The 18,848-nt window shown below is 44.8% G+C and overlaps 1 protein-coding gene across 3 annotated transcripts in view; it reads left to right on the forward strand.

Moving 5' to 3' along the window:
- Positions 1-3,987: 3,987 nt before the first annotated feature.
- The window catches only part of TRIM36 (tripartite motif containing 36), a 32,090-nt gene continuing 17,229 nt past the window's right edge, over positions 3,988-18,848 (forward strand). For 2 of the 3 annotated variants that reach the window (XM_008923276.3, XM_018086202.2), the window contains exons 1-2: positions 3,988-4,094; positions 14,204-14,438. In XM_008923276.3, the coding sequence (XP_008921524.2) occupies positions 4,032-4,094; positions 14,204-14,438 (298 nt within the window). In that variant the 5' untranslated portion in view covers positions 3,988-4,031. The remainder of the gene's footprint in view (positions 4,095-14,203; positions 14,439-18,848) is intronic. The other variant, XM_018086204.3, reaches the window with a different exon arrangement.

The following is an 18,848-nucleotide window of genomic DNA, read 5'->3' on the forward strand; positions in this document are numbered from 1 at the left end:
AGGCTAGCACAAGTGTCTTCCATCCAAGGGAAGGTAAACGTGAGCCAGTAGAATGGCTACAGGAATTGATATCTACTGCAGAGGATAGTCCCAAATTCCTAGCTAGTCTGGATCTATGGATGCCACTTGTGTTAATTATACTGAATGGTCCAAAGGGTTCTGCTCAGGCTTGCACGACTCTGCAGACATACACTTTTCTGCAGGGTTGATCATAGACTCTTAGAATCAACTGGGTTGGAAAAGACCTCCTAGACCATCAAGTTCAACCCTTGATCCAACACTGCCATGGTTGCTAGACCATGGCACTAAGTGCCACATCCAATCTCATCTTAAAAAACTCCAGGGACAGTGAATCTACCACCTCCCTGGGCAGCCCATTCCAATGTCTGATTACTCTCTCCATGAAAAATTTCCTCCTAATATCCAACCTAAACCTCCCCTGTCAGAGCTTAAGACCATGCCCTCTTGTCCTACTTCTGGTTGCCTGGGAGAAGAGACCAATCCCCATCTGGCTACAACCTCCTTTCTGATAGTTGTAGAGAGTGATGAGGTCTCCCTGAGCCTCCTCTCCTCCAGGCTAAACAACCTCAGCTCCATCAGCCTCTCCTCATAGGACTTGTGCTCAAGTCCCTTCCCCAGCCTTGTTGCTCTTCTCTGGACCTGCTCCAGGACCTCAATATCCTTCCTGAACTGAGGGGCCCAGAACTGGACACAGCACTCCAGGTGTGGCCTCACCAGCCCTGAGTACAGGAGCAGAATCACTTCCTTGGACCTGCTGGCCACACCGTTCCTGATCCAGGCCAGGATGCCATTGGCTTTCTTGGCCACCTGGGCACACTGCTGGCTCATGTTCAGCTTCCTGTCAATCCAAACTCCCAGGTCCCTTTCTGTCTGGCTGCTCTCCAGCCACTCCGTGCCCAGCCTGTAACACTGCAGGGGGTTGTTATGGCCAAAGCACAGGACCTGGCACTTGGCCTTGTTGAACCTCATACTGTTGGAATCAGCCCAGCTCTCCAGCTTGTCCAGGTCCGTCTGCAGAGCCCTCCTGCCTTCTGGTAGATCAGCACTCTCCCCCAGCTTGGTGTCATCTGCAAATTTGCTAACAGTACACTCAATCCCCTCATCCAGATCATCAATAAAGATATTAAACAGGATTGGCCCCAGTGTTGATCCCTGGAGGACACCACCGGTGACTGGTGCCAACTGGATGCAGCACCATTCACCACCACTCTCAGGGCCCTGCCCTCCAGCCAGTTCCTAACCCAGCACAGAGTGCTCCTGTCCAAGCCGTGGGCTGCCAGCTTTTTCAGGAGTATGCTGTGGGAGACGGTGTCAAAGGCTTGATGGCAAGAGAGTGCTATCATGCAGAGGCCAGGATCATCCCAGCCAGAACTGCTTAGGAGGATACCACTGCTGAAGCTGTGAAATTAATGCAAAAGTGGTTTGTGGCATTGTCCTGCTTAAATATCACTGGCAGCCACCTGAACTTGGAGTCCTAACAGCACTAATGTTGAAACAAAAACACTCCAAGAGGAGATCATGAAAGAACCATCAGCTTCTTCCATCTTCTACTATATCCTTCTTGCCCTGACTGAGTTCATGACTTGAGCTACATTTACATCTCTTTACATTTACATTAATGAATTTATGGAAGTGGGACATGAGGAGGTGAAGGGAGAGGAATCAGAAATCATCCCTTCTGTCCCAAGTCCTTGAATTACAGCCCAGGCTATCCATAACCTACAACACCTAGCAGAAACAGAACAAACCCCCCCTCAAAAAAAAAAAAATAAAAAAATGAGAAGATGAGACAGGAGCCAGAAATTCAGAGCACATAGTTCAAAATGAAACAGTGTGGTTAATGGCCAAAGAAGGCAAGACAAAAGTGCTGATTTGGAGCAGGCCCATGGTTTGTGTACCACAGAAGACCTTTGTCTCACAGGTTTTGTCAGGCTGTTCTTGAGAGTCACTTAACATGAGCATAACAAATCTGCAATGAGATTCAAATGCAGGTGTGCCTCCAGACGAAAGGATTCCAGTAGAGTAAACAGCTACATATTGTGTTCTTGCACTGTGGAACAGAAAGGGTTGTAAATTCCTTGGCTTTTCACAAAGCCTGTCGTTACGGAGCAGCAGGGTCAAAGGTATGTTTGCTGCTTGGTGCTGGTTATCATCTGGAGATTCACACCGATACTGTGACACAACCTTCCTGGATGCGGGAGTGCCACTGCTGCTGAGGCCACAACCAGCATGGTTTCCTGCAGATGACTACTGGACTTGAGCAGCTTGGGAGAAACAAGGCATCCCTTCAAGCAGTCCCTTGTCCCAGCCTTGGCCAGCCCTGCTCTCTGCCAGAGCCCAACACTGACCCAAAGAAATTACAGTACTGAAAATTTCCTACATGACTGCCATTTGGTGAGCTGAAATTAGATCAGAGAAGCAAAATATCTCACATTGAGCTGAGTTATGCATTGAGGACTTCTCAGCTATGTGGGTGATGGCAGCTGACTGTCCCCAGCACCACTGCCCATTGTTTATTCCCAGGGTGTTTGCACAAAAGCAAGAAGTGGAGCACTGAAAGCCTGTCTATATCATAATAACAAGCTATTTGATTAATGAGTCATTCGATACATATAATTGTACAGTATCTAGTAACAGAAATGTCTGGAGCTATTCATGAGTCTTGTTTCCTGAGAAAGGCAGAATATTCTGTTTCAGTGAGTAACCTGAAGGAAGAATCTGGGATAACATTACTACTATATCAGTATGCTTAGGAAATACAGCCTCTGAGGGGATACATTATACTGTTATAAAATACTCTTTGGTATGTTTTCACCACAAAGGGGTGATATGCTCCATGGGCTACCTGATAGCTACAGCATAAGAAGGGCTTGTTGCCTTCCACCTCTCAGTTTGGAATAGAGTTGGTGAGAGAGCAGTGTACTGGCCATTCACCTGTCCCTCTCCCCCAGGTCTTGGATGCAGCTGTACCTTTGGGTTTGGGGAGGTTTGAGACTAGAAGAGGAAGAAATGAGCCAGCTGCTGGCTGAAGTGACCTGCAGTGCCTCAACCAGAAGGAAGGTATAGCAGCATCATGGAGTGGAGACAGGCAGGGAGCAGGAATGTGATGTCTGCCATGTCTCAGTCACCATTCCCCAGCTTTCCTCTGGGGCCCCTTTGCCCACTGGGTCTGGGTGGTTGTGCCTGCCTCTCTTGGTAGCTGGTTCTCCCCTCTGGTGTGAACATTTCAGTGGGACCTTAGGGTTGCCTTAATCAAGGAGTAGAAGGTACTTGAGTTGCTGGGACCAGTTTTTCTGTCACAGTTGTATATAGGCATCTTGTATCCACCTCATCTCTAGTGGGAGATGAGAAATTTTTCTGGGATGCAGAAAAAGAGGTGATAGGAAGTTTTCCTCCTGTTTGAGTTACCCCACAAACACACCACTAGCCAGGTGCAAACACATGAGGCAGATCATACACACACCTACATACATTATATTAGTAGATGCTCTTCTCTGCAGATGTATTTAGACACAATTTTTCATCTAAACAAATACTTGGAATTTAAGAAAACCAAATGGAGCCCGGAGGCAAATGCATCATGCTGTACCTCAGCATATATCCCACATCAAGCCATTCTTTGAAAAGAGGCATGCCCACCTTGGGTGTTGGCCTTGTGGGCATGCACCACCATCAGCTCCGTGCAAGATGAGAGTGATTTATACAGTACCACTCAGATCTGGTGAGACCATAAGTAGGTGTAACCCTTCCAGCCTTAACGCAGCTTTTAGGGTCGCAGCGTCTGAGCAGAGGCGGTGTGCCTGAGCACCTCCAGGTACCCGACAGTCGTCCCGCGCTGCTGCAGGGTGAGAGGTTTTCACGGGCATCCTCAGACCCGTGAGCGGGTGGGCGGGCGGAGCATCTGTCGCAGCACGACGGCCCTCCCCCGGAGAGCAGCGGGGGCAAGGGCTGCGCTGCAGGGACGAGGGGACCGGAGGGGCGGCGTGATCCCGCGGCACGGCTGCGGGGCCATGGAGGTGGCAGCGGACAGCAGCCGGTTCTCCTACATCTTGGAACTGCTGAAGCGGGACAGGGTAAGGACGGAGCGTGGTTCGGCATCCCCGGGACAGCGCGCGGGGAGGAGAGCACAGCCCGAGGGGAGAGCCGGTTCCCTCCTGAAATGTTTTTTTTGGGGGGGCTTTTTGGAGGGAGGTTGAGGGGATGAATGACTCGTCTTTGGAGCTAATGTACTTCGGAGGCTCGACTTATATTTGCCACATGCTTCCGAAGCTGTGGGGTAAAAAAGGTAAAAGAAAAAAATTAAATTTCAATGCGAAGTGTCCCTCAGCACAGCACAGTCGGGCATCCGGCGCCTTCACAGCCCTGCCCCTGCTCCGTGTGCGGCGGTCTGCCAGCTCAGGGATGTGGGGTGCGACGGCCGGTGCACCCCTGTCCCTGCGGGATTCTGCTGTGAGCAACTGGCTGCGAGCAACGCTGAAGTGTCTCTCTGAGGAACTGATTCAGAGTTGGCAAGCGTTTTGAGGGAGACTTGCACGTGTCTTTTGTTGAAAAAAGGAGGGAATCCAACTTTTTGTACTTGTGAACTGCTGGTATATATGAAAACCCGGGAGCCCCAAAGACTCCGCCAGTGGGTTTCAAAACACTGAAGCAGTCACAATATTCTAAACTTAAAACCAAGTGTAGCAAACAATGGTGCTATTGGAAAGATTGTTTCAAATGCATCCTGGTGACTTTCTAGCATATCTCCAAAGGCTGCCTTTACAGCCTGTTCTTTGTGCGCGTCTTTCTCCTCCTCCCTCTCCTCCCCCCCTCTTCTGAAAGTTTTGGACGAACCTTTAGAGCAGGTGAATGAAGCACTTCCTGCATAATTTTCTTCTCCTTGCCCAGGAGTAACCATGCCTGTGGCATTAAAGGAAAATTCAGATGAACAAGTCTTGTTACTGTTCATTTTACATAATAAACAAAATCATAAAGGGGTTCAGGCCAGAAACTACCTTAGCCTGTAATGGCGTGCTATGTGTGTCCCTTTTCCCACAGTTAGACAGTTTGTACTTTAATCAGACACCCTCTGGAAGAGCATATGGCTTGGTAGACAGCAGAGTTAGCACAGTAGTGTGAAATATGCAAGTTAATCACAAACAGTGCTGTTGTTTATACATGAACAAAAATATTGCCAAGTCCCATCATCACAGACACTTGATGTACTCGAAGAAAAGAGGAGCAGTACCAGCTCTGTGACCTTCACAGACTTTCCACAGTGGCAGTCACTGCTTGACCCTCTCCAATGCCAAGCTCTGAGACCTCTTGCTCTCCACATTTGCCTTTTGTATTTTTTTCCCTTCATACCAGGGTTTTAGATTACATCCACTTTGTAATTTATTGATGTTAACCAGCAGCTTGGAGGTGTTCTGTTGGGATAATTAAACTGCTTTCTCAGATGACATAAATCATGTCTGCAAAAGGACTCTTCTGTATGGTAAACTGTGTTTGCTTGAGGCCAGGATATTGTTGCTTAGAGGTTCCAGAACCCCAGTTTTCCCTTTCCCATTCCTCTACATCAATAAAATTTTTACCATAAAACCTGGAAGCATTAACATGCTTTGAGTTAACTGCTAAGCATCTTGTCTTTCACTGAACAAAGAACTATTAGAACAACAGGATCAATAAAGAATACTTTACACTTACACACTCAGCTCTCCATATGTAGGGTCCCGATGGGTCCCAACAGGTACGATGCATCAGCTCTTAGATGCTGGGCATGTGACATCTTTTGGCAAGCATGCTGTTTTTCCACTTAGCTTGCAGCCTCTGTCAGACCTCTCAAACAGGGCAAATCATTATATGTCACTTTTCCCCAGGGAATGTCACTTCAAAAACCTACTGTCTCTATTAATGATCTATACTAATTATTCCTCTGTGAGTCTCTTTCACATACACAACTTGCATATTGTACCTAGAACAGAAAGGTTCATGTAGCACTTTTAGTCCCAATAAAACAGTCCTTGTGTAATCCATATATCCACAACATCTGTTATATATCCACAAAGTCTGAGTTATTCTGGGCCTCCAAGGCACCTGTCACGAATGTCACAGAAGCATCTGAGAACTCCAAAATACCCCTGTGATAGATTAACAACTAACTGCATTTTGTATCGGATGCACTGGGGCAGAAGGAGATTATATGACCTTTTTTCAGGACTCTGAAGTATCAGCTCAAACAACAGCAAGGACAAACACCCAACCATCTCAAAATGATGTATTATTCCAGACACAGTCTTAGGCTTCTTCCAACACCCCCATCTTCCCTGTCCCACCCCCAACTTCCTCCCTGTAAGTTGACTTTTGCAGTAGTCAAAACTCACACATACCGCCCCCCCCAGTTATTCACCCAAGCTCCATTTCAAACTGTTTTACTTGCACAGATGAATGGGTGTGGGTTTTTTTAATGAATCTGATTCTCTCGTAATATTAACTTCAAATAAGTTTTAGGTGCTGTAAAGAAATATTGATGTCTGATGGGGTAAATGACACCAATGCTTGCTATCTGTTTTGTAAAACCATTTTCAGGCATTTTTCTGTAACTTAATAAAATCAATAAGCTGATATGTTTGTTTCAAAGATAGAGTAATGACACTGACACTATCCTTGTGCACTAGCTGTTGATTTCTTGCCCTATTTTTAAATTTTTTTTCCCTCACATTGTTTGCAGAAACTGACAATTTGTTGTTCAGGAGGAACAGCTTTAAAACAATTCTCCAGAAAAAGCATGTAGAGAGATAGACACTACTAGAAACAAGCCCTAAACCCCACATGATGTGAACATGAGAAATATATAAAGATAATTTTAAGAACATTTGAAATTCTGCATGATCTCCACCTGGAACCAGCAGGTGACACTGATTTCTGTTCCTTTCTTCAGCCTGGTTCATATAAAGACTGATGGAAAATTCTCTTGTGGTAGCATTTCAGCTTTTATCGGGGTGAAATTAAGGGATAGAGCCATATAGGGGTCCAAATCCAAACCACGTGAGAAGCTGGAGAAGGGAAATACAGCATAATTTAGTAGTGGGGGCTGGCAGGTTGCTCTGGGCTGCCTGACTCAGTGGAACTGGAGATCTATTCCTCGTGTTGAAGAAGATAAGGCTTTACGTATTTCTTGCTTATGTGTAGAAAAGCACTTCTTTGGGGTTTGGGTGCCTATGAGGAGGACCTCACCTTTAAGAGTGAATTATTCAATTTACAGAGTATTGATTTACAGCGTGCCAGACTGTGTATATATTGTGAAAGGTATTTGCACAAAAAGACAACTTTGGTGAAAGAGCACGTAAAGATAACTTGGAGTTCAATTTTAAGTAACAATATTAAGTTAGATACTGCAGAGGGATCTGAGTTTGAAACCCAGCAGTCAAGAGCAATTGGAATCCAATTTGCCTGTCTTCACAGCTTTTAATCACAGTTACTTAGCTGAGTTAGTCAGCCTGTGTGACAAAGGTGTGTTTCCACATCTTAGACATGTCCTCATCTTTCCAGTAGCTGGTTCCCTGAAGCATGTTCAAATGCACGGGATATGACATGGCAAGGGAGAGCTGACAACCCTGTCCTCTGTGACAGGGGTATCTACAATCTGAAGTGAAGGAGAGAAGGTTCCCCATGTGCTCCATGTGTACTGTCCTTATTTTTCATGTAATACCTTTATGGTGTCAGAAATGTAGTCTGTGACTGGTCTTCCTGTAAATTTGATTTTATTATTTTTTTAAAAATGTAAATGTTTTATATTCGAAATCCTTTTGAGAGTAACCTTTACACTTCCTTTCTACTTAACAGTAGTCATTTCTTCACATGTATGACTCTCTCCTAATTCAGAGCTGGAAGTTTTTGATCTGAATATCATGTATTTTTGTAAAGCTTTTTCATTATAATTTTTTCATTTGCTTGGCAAGTGATTACAATGCATGAAGGGAAAGAGCAGAGTCCTCTGTGTGGACTGCTGCCTGTAGTTGTTCCTTGGTTCTCCTGCAAGTACTGCTTTCCAGGTGTCCTGGACATGAAGTAGAGTACTGTACATATGGCAGTAAGTGAAAAAGTAAAGATCTTCTGAGCCAATTTAACATACTTTGAGATGTCCTTGTTACAAATCCTACCTAAAGCTGATTGCAGCCCCAATATTCTGACAGTTTGATGAGCATAGCCTTTACTGACTCAGTGCTCTGTGCATAGCAGTGTCATGTGGGACCTTCAGAACTTGTTCAGTTCAGATCAGGTTATGGGATCTGTTAGGAATCCCATCCAAACTTGAGGGTTATGGGCCTGTAGGACATCTTTGCAGAGAAGATAAACAATCCTGAATCAAAGGAGTAGGGACTGATACTTTTGTTTTACAACAAGAAATTCTCAAGTCATAATAACTTTAAAACACCCAAGGTCTATAGATACTTGCTGGCTGTTCAGGGTCACACGGTTGAAGGATAACCATTGCAAAGACAAAGTTAAGCCTGTATTTCCGAGCCAAAACAGGCACGTTTCTCTCAGACAACATAAATTCCTGCCTTATTGCTGAGCTAAAAATAGATCTTGGGATGATTGGGAAAATCCTCTGGATAGGAGTCATCTTCAGGACTAAGTAGAGAAGCAAAGTGTATCACTGACAATTTACAGAGAGTGGGATGCAGGCTAAAACCCCTCTGCATCCATCCTGGAAGTAAATACATTGCACAGAGAGAAAAGTGTCTGTGATTGATCCCCAAGTCAGTCGTGTTAGCTCAGGAAAAAAAACCCCATCTTCATCCTGCGTATCTCTGCTGTGATGCATTGACTCTATTCTTCAGTCAGAGGAGTGCAGACCATCAGGAAACCGACTGAGTCTTGAGCCATGGTTGCAAAAGCAGCGTGAAAATAAATATCTTGAAAAGCTTTGGTCTGAGGACCTGACTACTGAAGGCAGGGGAGGTGTTGGCAGAACCTCCCTGGTGCCTTGGGACAGGCTTGTGTTGCTTCACGCAGTAGGATTGCAACTGCACTGCTTAACAAGTATGGGATTTTTACAGTTAGTTGAAAACCAGTGCTGCGTCCTCCTTGAAATTATACTGATAGTTAATGGGAATGAGCACTTGGGAGATTGTTGCGTAACAATTATTAAATTAACAACCACTTTTAATCTGAGGGAGGAGGGAAAATAAGATGGTAATCCCTACCCATTCCAGTTTCTATCTTCTGCTGTCTTGTGAACGCAAGGCACGCCATAATGCCTGGTCAGACCCTGCCTCCTGAAGGATGTGTTAGAACTATTTTGACACTTCCCAGACATTACTCCATGCAAAGGGAGTCCCTTGAGAGCAGAACAGATGTCTAACTGAAATATGTTTTTAGCTGGAAGCAAAGCAGAAGAGTAGGTCCAAGCTCTGTGGCAATGTTGGTCTTACTAACCCCTTCTGCAGAAGCTAAGGACAGGAGCCTTTTCTGACACTGGTTCCTGCTCTTACCTTTTTAATGTACCAGTGATTCCTAACTGCTGTGCTTTCTTCTCAGTACCATAAAGCTAATGCAAATTTTGGCACTGCAAATTTAGTAGACCTAGGCTGGCGGAGGCTACTAAAAAGGTGTGAGTGCAGAAGGGGAAGTTTTGACCTTTGGAGGCCTTCAAGGACATTTTCACCCATGTAACATCTTAACGTGATGGAGGTGGTAATTACAGTCCTGCTGTAAAGTACCCTGAAGCCAGAGCAAACAGGCACACAAACAAGATAATACCTTAATGATCTATTAAGAGATTGAAAAAAGAATCACTCACAAGTCCTGGCATTAACAGTAGTTGGCACTGTAGCCCACGTGAAGGCTGTGGGAGAACAGGAGGAAAATGTGTGCTCCAGGTTTGGCCACACCAGTAGCACCCACCTGTGCTGGCACTTCCACCTCTGAAATGAATGCAAAATGATTTGCCTTGCTCTGCCACCAAAGACAAAATTTCTTCCTTCTGTTTCAAAGGCAGCCAAGGGGTCTTTGTTCTAATCTGCAGCTGATCGTTTATCTGGCCCTAAATAAACGACATCCAGTGTCAGCAATGGGTAGTGTGCTATTGTAGACAAGGGCTTATAAAGAGCTGCAACCTTAAAGCCTGCCTGTAGCATCATTTGGGGATAGTAGAGGTGGTTAAAGAATAGTAAATAGTATAAAGATAATGATTCAGAGGCTTGTAAATCATTAGTCAAAATGTAGTTGGAAGGCTGACAACCCATGGCCTTACCAACACGTTCTCCCCCCTTCTCAGTTAAGTGACATGTTTCAATTTGAATATGCATACTGTCCATTTACTGGTATTATCAGAACAATTTCAAGCACAGTACTCTCTATTTTTATGAGGGTGGTTTCTAAAGTAAATGTGAAACATTGTAAGTCTTCTGTAGAAAGTTCTTCTTTGTAGTACTGGACATGCAAAAAATCACCTGCCTTCATGATTTCTGAGTGGAATTTTCCCTTTGAATTTCATGTCCAGACCACCAAAAAACAGGTATAAATAATACCGAAGTAAGACATTTCAAGTATGTTTGTTTTATTGACTCATAGGAAGGGTAATTTTGAGGGAAAATGAACTTATTATCCTGATGTTTGTTTTTTAAATAGGCAAGTAGGTCAAGTTTAGGGTTTGTCAAATTGACAGCATTTCATCATTCACACAGCTCAGGCTTCATCTGTTTTAATTAACTAAACCTCCTTCCGTTGTGTAATGTACATACAGTGTATGCTTTCATTCCAAGTTTCCTTTTTTTTTTAATCCCTTAGTTTAATGCTATATTAACTATTGCATCTGCAATGGTGGTGTCCACACCCTTCCCAAAACCCAGAGATGTTGGAGATTTAAAAGTATTTTCGTTTGTTCTGGCAGATGGTGAAAAGGGTATTTACTATCCCTTTTCCAATGGAAATACACTGTAAGTGGAGAGTAGGGGATACTGACAGTCATAACCTCTTCCCCACCTCTTTTTCATCCTGGCTGCCACAAAAGCTGCCTGGTGTGTGCCTCCTGCACCCTTAAAGTATACGGTCCAGCTGCCTTTCCCACACCGCATGTAAGATGGTGGTGTTCTTCCCAAAGAAAGCCACACACCTTTCTAACACGGATAGACTGTGAAGAGCTGCCTTTGAGAAACTGCCATGAACAAGTTTATGGCTAAAAATCAATGACCAGGGCAGCAAAGGGCATGCTGTGGTTGGGGTCTACTGCAGACTGCATGATCAGGGGGAGCCTGTTGGTGAGGACTTTTTGCTTCGGTTTAGTTACGTTGTGCTCACGGGCTCTCGTCCTGCTGGGGGGTTTCAACCACCTAGATATCTGCTGGGAAAGCAATACAGCTGGCTGTAAGCAGTCCAGGAGATTCCTGGAGTGCATTGAGGACAAGTTCCTGGTGCAAATACTAGAAAAAGCAGCCAGAGGAGGAGAAGGGTTACTGAACCTGGTGCTCACCAGTGCAGCCGGCTCATTAAAAAGGTTAAGATATGAGGCAGCCTGGGCAGCAGACTATTTGGTGGATAAGGAATTGGCTGGATGGATGCAGCCAGAGGGTTGTGGTCAATGGCTCTATGTCCAGGTGGGGGCCAGTGACAAGTGGTGTCCCTCAGGGCTCTGTCTTGGGGTCAGTGCTCTTCAATATCTTTATCAGTGACACAGACAGCGAGACTGAGCACAGTCTCAGCAAGTTTGCAGATGACATGAAACTGAGTCACGCAGTTGACACAAAAGAAGGAAGAGATGCCATCCATGGGGACCTGGACAAACTGGATAAATGGGCCCAGGAGAATCTCATGAAGTTCAACAAGTCCAAGTGCAAACAGGGAAAAGAAGTCCCTGAGAGCAGCCCTGTGGAAAAATTCTTGTGAATGAAAAGTTGGACATGAGCCAACATTGTGTTTGCTGACAGCCCAGAAAGCCAATTATCCTGGGCTGCATCAAAACAGCAGGGTGAGGGAGCTGATTATTCCCCTCTGCTCTGCTTTAATGAGACCCCATATGGAGTACTGTGTCCAGCTCTGGGGTCCTCAGCACAAGAAGGCACAGACCTTTTGGAAGAAGTCCAAAGGAAGGTCACAAAAATGATGAGGGGGCTGGAGCACCTCTTCTGTGAAGACAGGCTGAGAGAGCTGGGATTGCAAAGGACAGAAAAGAGAAGGCTCAGTGGTAACCTCACTGTGGCCTTTCAGTACTTAGGCAGCTTATGAAAAAGAGGGAGAGTGAGTTTTTAAGTGGGCAGAGAGTGTAAAAAGGGGAATGACTTCAAACTTAAAGATAACAGGTTTAGATTTGATACTAGGAAGAAATTCTTCAGTATGAGGGTTGTGAGGCACTGGCATAGGTTGTGCAGAGAAGCTGTAGATGCCCCCTCCCTGGAAGTGTTCAAGGCCAGGTTGAGTGGGGGGCTGAGCAATCTGGTCTAGTGGAAGTTGTCCCTGCCCATAGCGGAGGGTTGGAGTGAGATGATCAGGACGAGAGGACACGGTCTTAAGCTGTACCAAGGAAGGATTAGGTTGGACATTAGGAAGAATTTCTTCACAGAAGGGGTGATTAGACATTGGAATGGGCTGCCCAGGGAGATGGCAGAGTCACCGTCCCTGGAGATGTTTAATAAAAGACTAGATATGTCACTTTGCCCCATGTTCTGGCTGACATAGTGTTCACTCACAGGTTGGAGTCGACGACCTCAGAGGTCTTTTGCAAACTAATTGATTCTGTGCTCTTTAAGGTCCCTTGCAACCGAAAGCGTTCTACCATTCATTGATTCCCTGACACGGGCACCAAGGGAGGCTATCAATGGCAGGGGCTGAGCGGGAGAGCACTCGATACTCCTGGCCGCCGGGACGGGCGGCATTTCCGGTGCCGCTCGGCGAAAGACGAGAACCAAAACAATAGCCACGAAATCGGCGCTCCCGCGGGACGCGGAGCGACGGGAGCGGCTGGAAAGCTCCGCTCTGCGGGCGGCTGCCGCGGGCAGCGGCCACCCCGCCCCGCCCCGCCCCGCGCTGCCCCGCGGCCCGAGCCAGCGCCCGCTTCCTCCTCGCCCATTTTGCGCCGGCGCCGCCGTGGGCGCTCCCCGTCCGCGTCCCGGCCGCCCGCCCGGCTGACGATTCCCGCGGAGGCCGGCGGAGGAGGCAAAACCCGGAATGAAGGGCGATCGGCCGGACGAAGCGCGGAGAGCTCGGGGGGAACCGCGGAGCGCGGCCCGGCCGGGGCGGGGGGTCGTCCCCTCCGAGGCTTCGAGGTGCGGGGGGCTGGCGGTTGTGTGTCTGTTCTGTCTCTTCCGTCTGTCCGTCCTTCATGGGTGTGCGCGACGCTTCGTGGCCCGCCAGCTGGGAGCGGCGCCGGCGGCAGCCCCGCGGAGCGGACGGCGCGCCAGGGCTCGGCTCGAACCCTTCCGACGGGGCGCGGGGGGAAGCGGTCCCGGGGGGAAGCGGTCCTGGGGGAACCGGTCCGGCAGGGAGCCCGGGCGGAGCGGCGGCCCCCTGGCGCGGGGAGCGGCGCTGGGCTGGGCTGGCCGTGCCTGCGCCCGCCGACACCTGATGCTTAGCGGGGCGCGGGGCCAAGGGGAACCGTGGGGGCCACGGAATCACTGAAGAGCTGCACCGATCCACGGGCGGATCTTTGTGCGGCAGATAAGGACGTAAAAAAACGCATAAACAAATAAATAAACGATGTTCCGCACTCAGAACTATAGTCCTAATAGTTTCTGCCCTTAAATGTGAATTACGCGTGAGGAAAGCCTGTTGTTTAACCAGTACTGAGTATCTGACACTTAGTATCATTTTTTTTTTTCTCCCTTCCTGAAAAGTGAGCAAGCAAGCTAAACATATGGACTCCTATTGTTAAGAAGTATGGTTGCACTCATTGCACTAGGTCCTTGAGTGGAATTAAGACTACTCCCTCCTTTCCTCCCCTGCAATGCAGACATGACCTAAAGATGAACTGAGTTTGCCTAGTGGCAGTGCTCACTTCAGTTGAAATGAACACTGTCAGTGCTTTCATAAATGTTAATTGAGATTTGTTTGCAGTTTTAGCCAGAGAAGTGGCTCAAACCAAATAAAACTGTGTGGATTTATTCTACAGAGATGGAATTTTGGTGACAGAGAAGTGCCATAAATCTTAATGGCTCGTGTTTCCCTGCGCTTACACTTGTTTCTCCCTCTTTCTATCATGAAGGTTGCCATTAAGGGTATCGAAAGAGAGCTTATCTGCCCAGCATGCAAGGAGTTGTTTACCCATCCACTGATCCTTCCATGCCAGCACAATGTCTGTCACAAATGTGTGAAAGAAATACTTTTTGCATTTGAAGACTCTTTTGCTGATGGAGGCTCTGAATCCTCTAATCAGAGTAGCCCTCGAATCAGAATCTCTGCTTCTAGCATGGACAGAATTGACAGGATTAGTAGATCAGGTATGTAAGAATTTGTGCATGTTTTCCTAATTTTATTAGTATACTGGCTTAAGATGACTGGTATCTGCATTGGTAAAATGGCTTCCCATTACTCCTGCTGCGGTTAGAGAGATGACTTAGGGATAGTGCAAGTCTTGTTCATTTTGTGTCAATAACAATGGGAATATTTTTAAGGACAATGCGCTCTGTTTCATATAGATTTGTCTTTGTGACATCCTGTAAATCTTTATAACCATTGTGTTTGTTTTTTTCTGTAATTCAGTTACACCGAAATGCAACAGCATCATGTTCAGTAGCGTAGAGATGTAGATTTCAGCGATTTTATTGCCTGTCAGTAGCACGGTTGAGGTGGTTCTCTTGTGTATCAGCCAGCCTCAGTGCAGTAGTTCTGACTTCTTTCTGAGCTTGTAGAGAGACTTTTCAAGTTATAGTTTTGTCCTGCTGATATGGTTTGAAGCTGGCTCCCTGCCAAGTCTCCAAACCTTACCGCAAGAAGTCCCCCTTCCCCCCCAAACCTCAGGGAGAAGAGGGAAATAACAATCAAGAAAACCAAAACGAGAGAGAGACAGCTAAAGCAATATATATAAATATATTTACACTTACGTTACAGTTATATACAATTGAAATATATATATATATAATTTCACAAGGGAAAGGGAAGGGGTAAGGGAAAAGGAACAAAACCAAAATAAAATATATATATATCCCGATTAGTAGCCCAATATCTAGCAACTAAAAGAATTGGCTAAAAAACTATCTTACTACTCTCCTTGGGACAACGGAGAGTCACTCTGGAACGATCGCTGGCAACCTCCGTCTCCCAAGGTCGACAAGGCCTTACCAGGCCTCGCTCCCCGACACAGCAGACTCAACAGCAGGGAACCTGCACCTCCAAGCCACCAGAAGGAAAGAGAGCGAAGGCCTCTCCTCCTTTCTTCTTATAGCCTGGCTTACGTAAAAATCGTAGGGAATACTGGGTAAATCTGGACCCTTCCTTGGTTACAAACTGGTCACCAAGGAAGGCCTAGTCCAAACTACCACACCTGCCCACTTCATTATGCTTACAGTAAATAAATTCCCATTGATTATGATTACTGCACAGTTGCAGATTTGGAGGACAGATCTCTTTCAGTGCGATCTGCTCAAAGCTTTAAAGAGCACTTAGCTATAGGACTCTTCATGCTCTTCATGGTATCATATTAGAAAGATTCTTACAGCTGTCCATGTAATTCACAGATGAGTTGATCTTTTTTTACAGAGACACATTGAAAGTGCTTTGTGCATGCTGTACTTGAAAGAAACCTCATCTTGGCTTTTAGGCTTTCTTCCGACATAATTATCCATTTAAAACCACACTCTCTGGTGCTTTGGAAGAGTCACCAACAAGGCAAACTCTAAAGCTCTGTCTTGCATTTCCTGCTAGTAAAGTATTGGCGGAGCGGCACAGACAGATTACTCAGAGACCAATTTGATCAGCAAAATGTCTAATTTATTATTTAAATGAGTTAACTTTTATACAGTTTAGTTTGTTCTGGGTACATGCTTACAACAAGGTGATTGGATAGTTCAGTCTTTGCACGTGTCTCATGCTTTCAGTTTATTGGACCTGTTGCTCTGTCCACACGGTCTGAAATCATACTTGGCATGCAAAGTCCCTTCTATTGATCTGCCTTTGGGGGTTTTCCTGAGATCTGCAGGTGTCTCATTATCTCCAGTTTCTCAAGGCTTTCTTACTATAAACATACTATTTTCACATACCTTATAATTATAAACACACAACTAACAAGTATAAACATTGCATATTTTCACACAGCTTATAAGTATAAACATTACACCTCTTGCACCTTCTAAAGTCATGTCAAGCAAGGCCTACAAAATGCAGGAAAAATTGTTCATAGAAATCTCTCTGCTCCGGCCACACTAAAGTTCATCCTCCCCAGTATTCACAGTTCAAATGTGCAATTTCACCTGCTTCTTTTAAACAATTAATGAGTTGTTAGCACCGGTACTCCTTCAAATCAGTTTGATAAGCAAAAAGCCAGTTCTTGGTATTCCCCCCTACCACTTTCAGACTGCCCTGAGATACATGCACACAAGTTGTTGCAGGAGTTGTAATTTTTAAATCTGCAGTAGTCTGCCACCGTCCCAGCAATCTGATGGGAAGATATCTCCTCATCTGACCTGCTACTAGAGGGGTGATTGCTTTCCAGAAGAGTTGTTGGATGAGTAGCAAGAGGGAGTTGAGACTTGGACATAATGGGCTTGCCCCCAAAGAGCGTTGGGCAGATGCACATCACAGGAAAATTATCATCTCAAACAGTTCAAATTTGCAAAATGAAAAGCATATGGAAATGGGAGCTTTAAAGAATACATTTGTAAATTCAGGTTATAGTATCTTCACTTCTAATGTTACAGGCATTATAGCTTCATTGCTGTATGGGGTGTGGGATTTGCTCTCAGACCAGTTTGGTACCAGTAATGGTGAACTAGCTTGCAATTTACATCTGCACGTTTGTCATCTTGCACCTGAGGTACTCATAATGTGCATTGCCTTGCTTAATTTGTTTTGTGATCCATAGGGGAATTTGTAATAGAATACCTGCATAGTAGAGAAAATGTTCTAGAAAACATCCAAAGTATGGTCTCACATGTATAACTTCTGGTAGGCTTTTGCAGAGCATATCACTGTCAAGACATCAGTGTCACATTTGAAAATGGATATGACATTTTCTACCCGCTGTGTGTTTTTTCTTTTTTGTTTTTTTTTTTCCACTTAGGGAGTCCCTGTTGTCTCCGTAAGGAATATACTCTATTTTTTAAATGGATTTGGCATTTAAATTCTTGAAATTCTAGGAGGAATGGTTCATGTTCTGTATTTGTTGTGCACACACAGCTTGCATTTACAAATACAGTTTATCTTAATGTAAAAAGGATGGAACTGGTAGAACTGTATTTTTCACATGGAGTATGTGTGCTGCTTAAAATCCAGTGTGTTGGTTTAAAAACACTCCTGTTTATATTATATTTAAAATAATTTTTAATTTAAAAAATCAAGTTGCATGTAAAATGAAGGATATTTCTTATTGCTAATTTATTTTCTGTAATGTTACTGTAATTACAATGTTAATGTAATTAAAGCATGTAATGTATTTATGTTGATGCTTGTGCAGCACGGATGGGTAATGCAGAAACTGAATGTTTGAAATATCTCTCCCTGTGCCCCTCCCCCCCAATCTCTTCTTTCTCCCTTTTTCTGTTCTGCTTAAATACTAGAGTTGTTTCATGTGCTAGGAAACTAAACATTCTTGCCTTTCAGCCCTGCAGAAGTTTAACAGCCACAGGAGAGAAAACAGTTGATGCTTTTCGTTTGAACCATTGTAAACCAATGGTATATCCTGTTTTTTGGTGTCTAAACAGCTCTCTGTTCATTGTTTGCAGCCTCACAGAGGAGGTCTTTTGGGTGGAGAGGTAGAATTGCTTCACTTCTTGTGTTGGCTACAGATAGTCTAGCATTTAGATTTCGAGTTAAATATTGTTGGTTAGCATATAGCTTTTTGTCAGTGGTCAAGTCCACAAAAAAGCTTTTTCAGTGAGCAAAGGTACAGCAAAGAAGTTCTATAAGGACAGCTTTTCATTCTGTGTAACATTGATTTAAAGGTCAACTGGACTGGAATTCAGTTAAGAGTTGCATTATATTTTTTCCTTGTGGGTGTATGTGACTGAATATACATTGATGGGTGCAAAAATGCACACAAAACCCCAGTAGTCACCACACCACCTCCCTCACCCCCCTACTTTTTAATTTTCATGAATTTACATCCTAAAGTTTTAGTGAAACTGCTGTCTTACTGGTAGTGAAGTGTAATTATTAGACTGATCTTCCCAACCTTTAAAGGTCATGTTTGGCCATCACTTTTAAATGGAAGGTGTTACTGTTTCTTCATTGTATTTGAGCCTGCTCAATTTGGTAAAGAAGCAGACTGAAATTTACACCATGTTAATATGAGTAGCTAGTTCTGGATCTGAAAATTTTGCAAAGCACATGAATATACAAGGGAAGCTAAACATTTTAAACTTTCAGACTTGTAATGTTTGGTGTGCTTAATGAATGAAACAGTTAGGTTGAAGGATAGCCAGTGTTTTGAGTACGTCTCACTTCCAAAAGTCAACTCGTCTGCGCAACTCAGCCACTGTGTGGACTTGTTAACATTAATACTGGGGTTTTTTTTTAGTGTTATGCTCTGTCAAAAACAGGAAAAAAATCCCTCAACTCCATATTGCGACAGTATTCACAGGCACATGAGCAATCCATAGGAATATGTTATCCTACAAGAAAGATGTGAGCTAATGACAAATCTGAACTTCACTCTCAGTGGAGGACAAAGCAGCTAATCACAAGAGGAAGTTTAA

This window comes from Manacus vitellinus, unplaced genomic scaffold (genome assembly GCF_001715985.3).
Source record: "Manacus vitellinus isolate BGI_N305 unplaced genomic scaffold, ASM171598v3 scaffold_9_pilon, whole genome shotgun sequence".
NCBI classification, from domain to species: domain Eukaryota; kingdom Metazoa; phylum Chordata; class Aves; order Passeriformes; family Pipridae; genus Manacus; species Manacus vitellinus.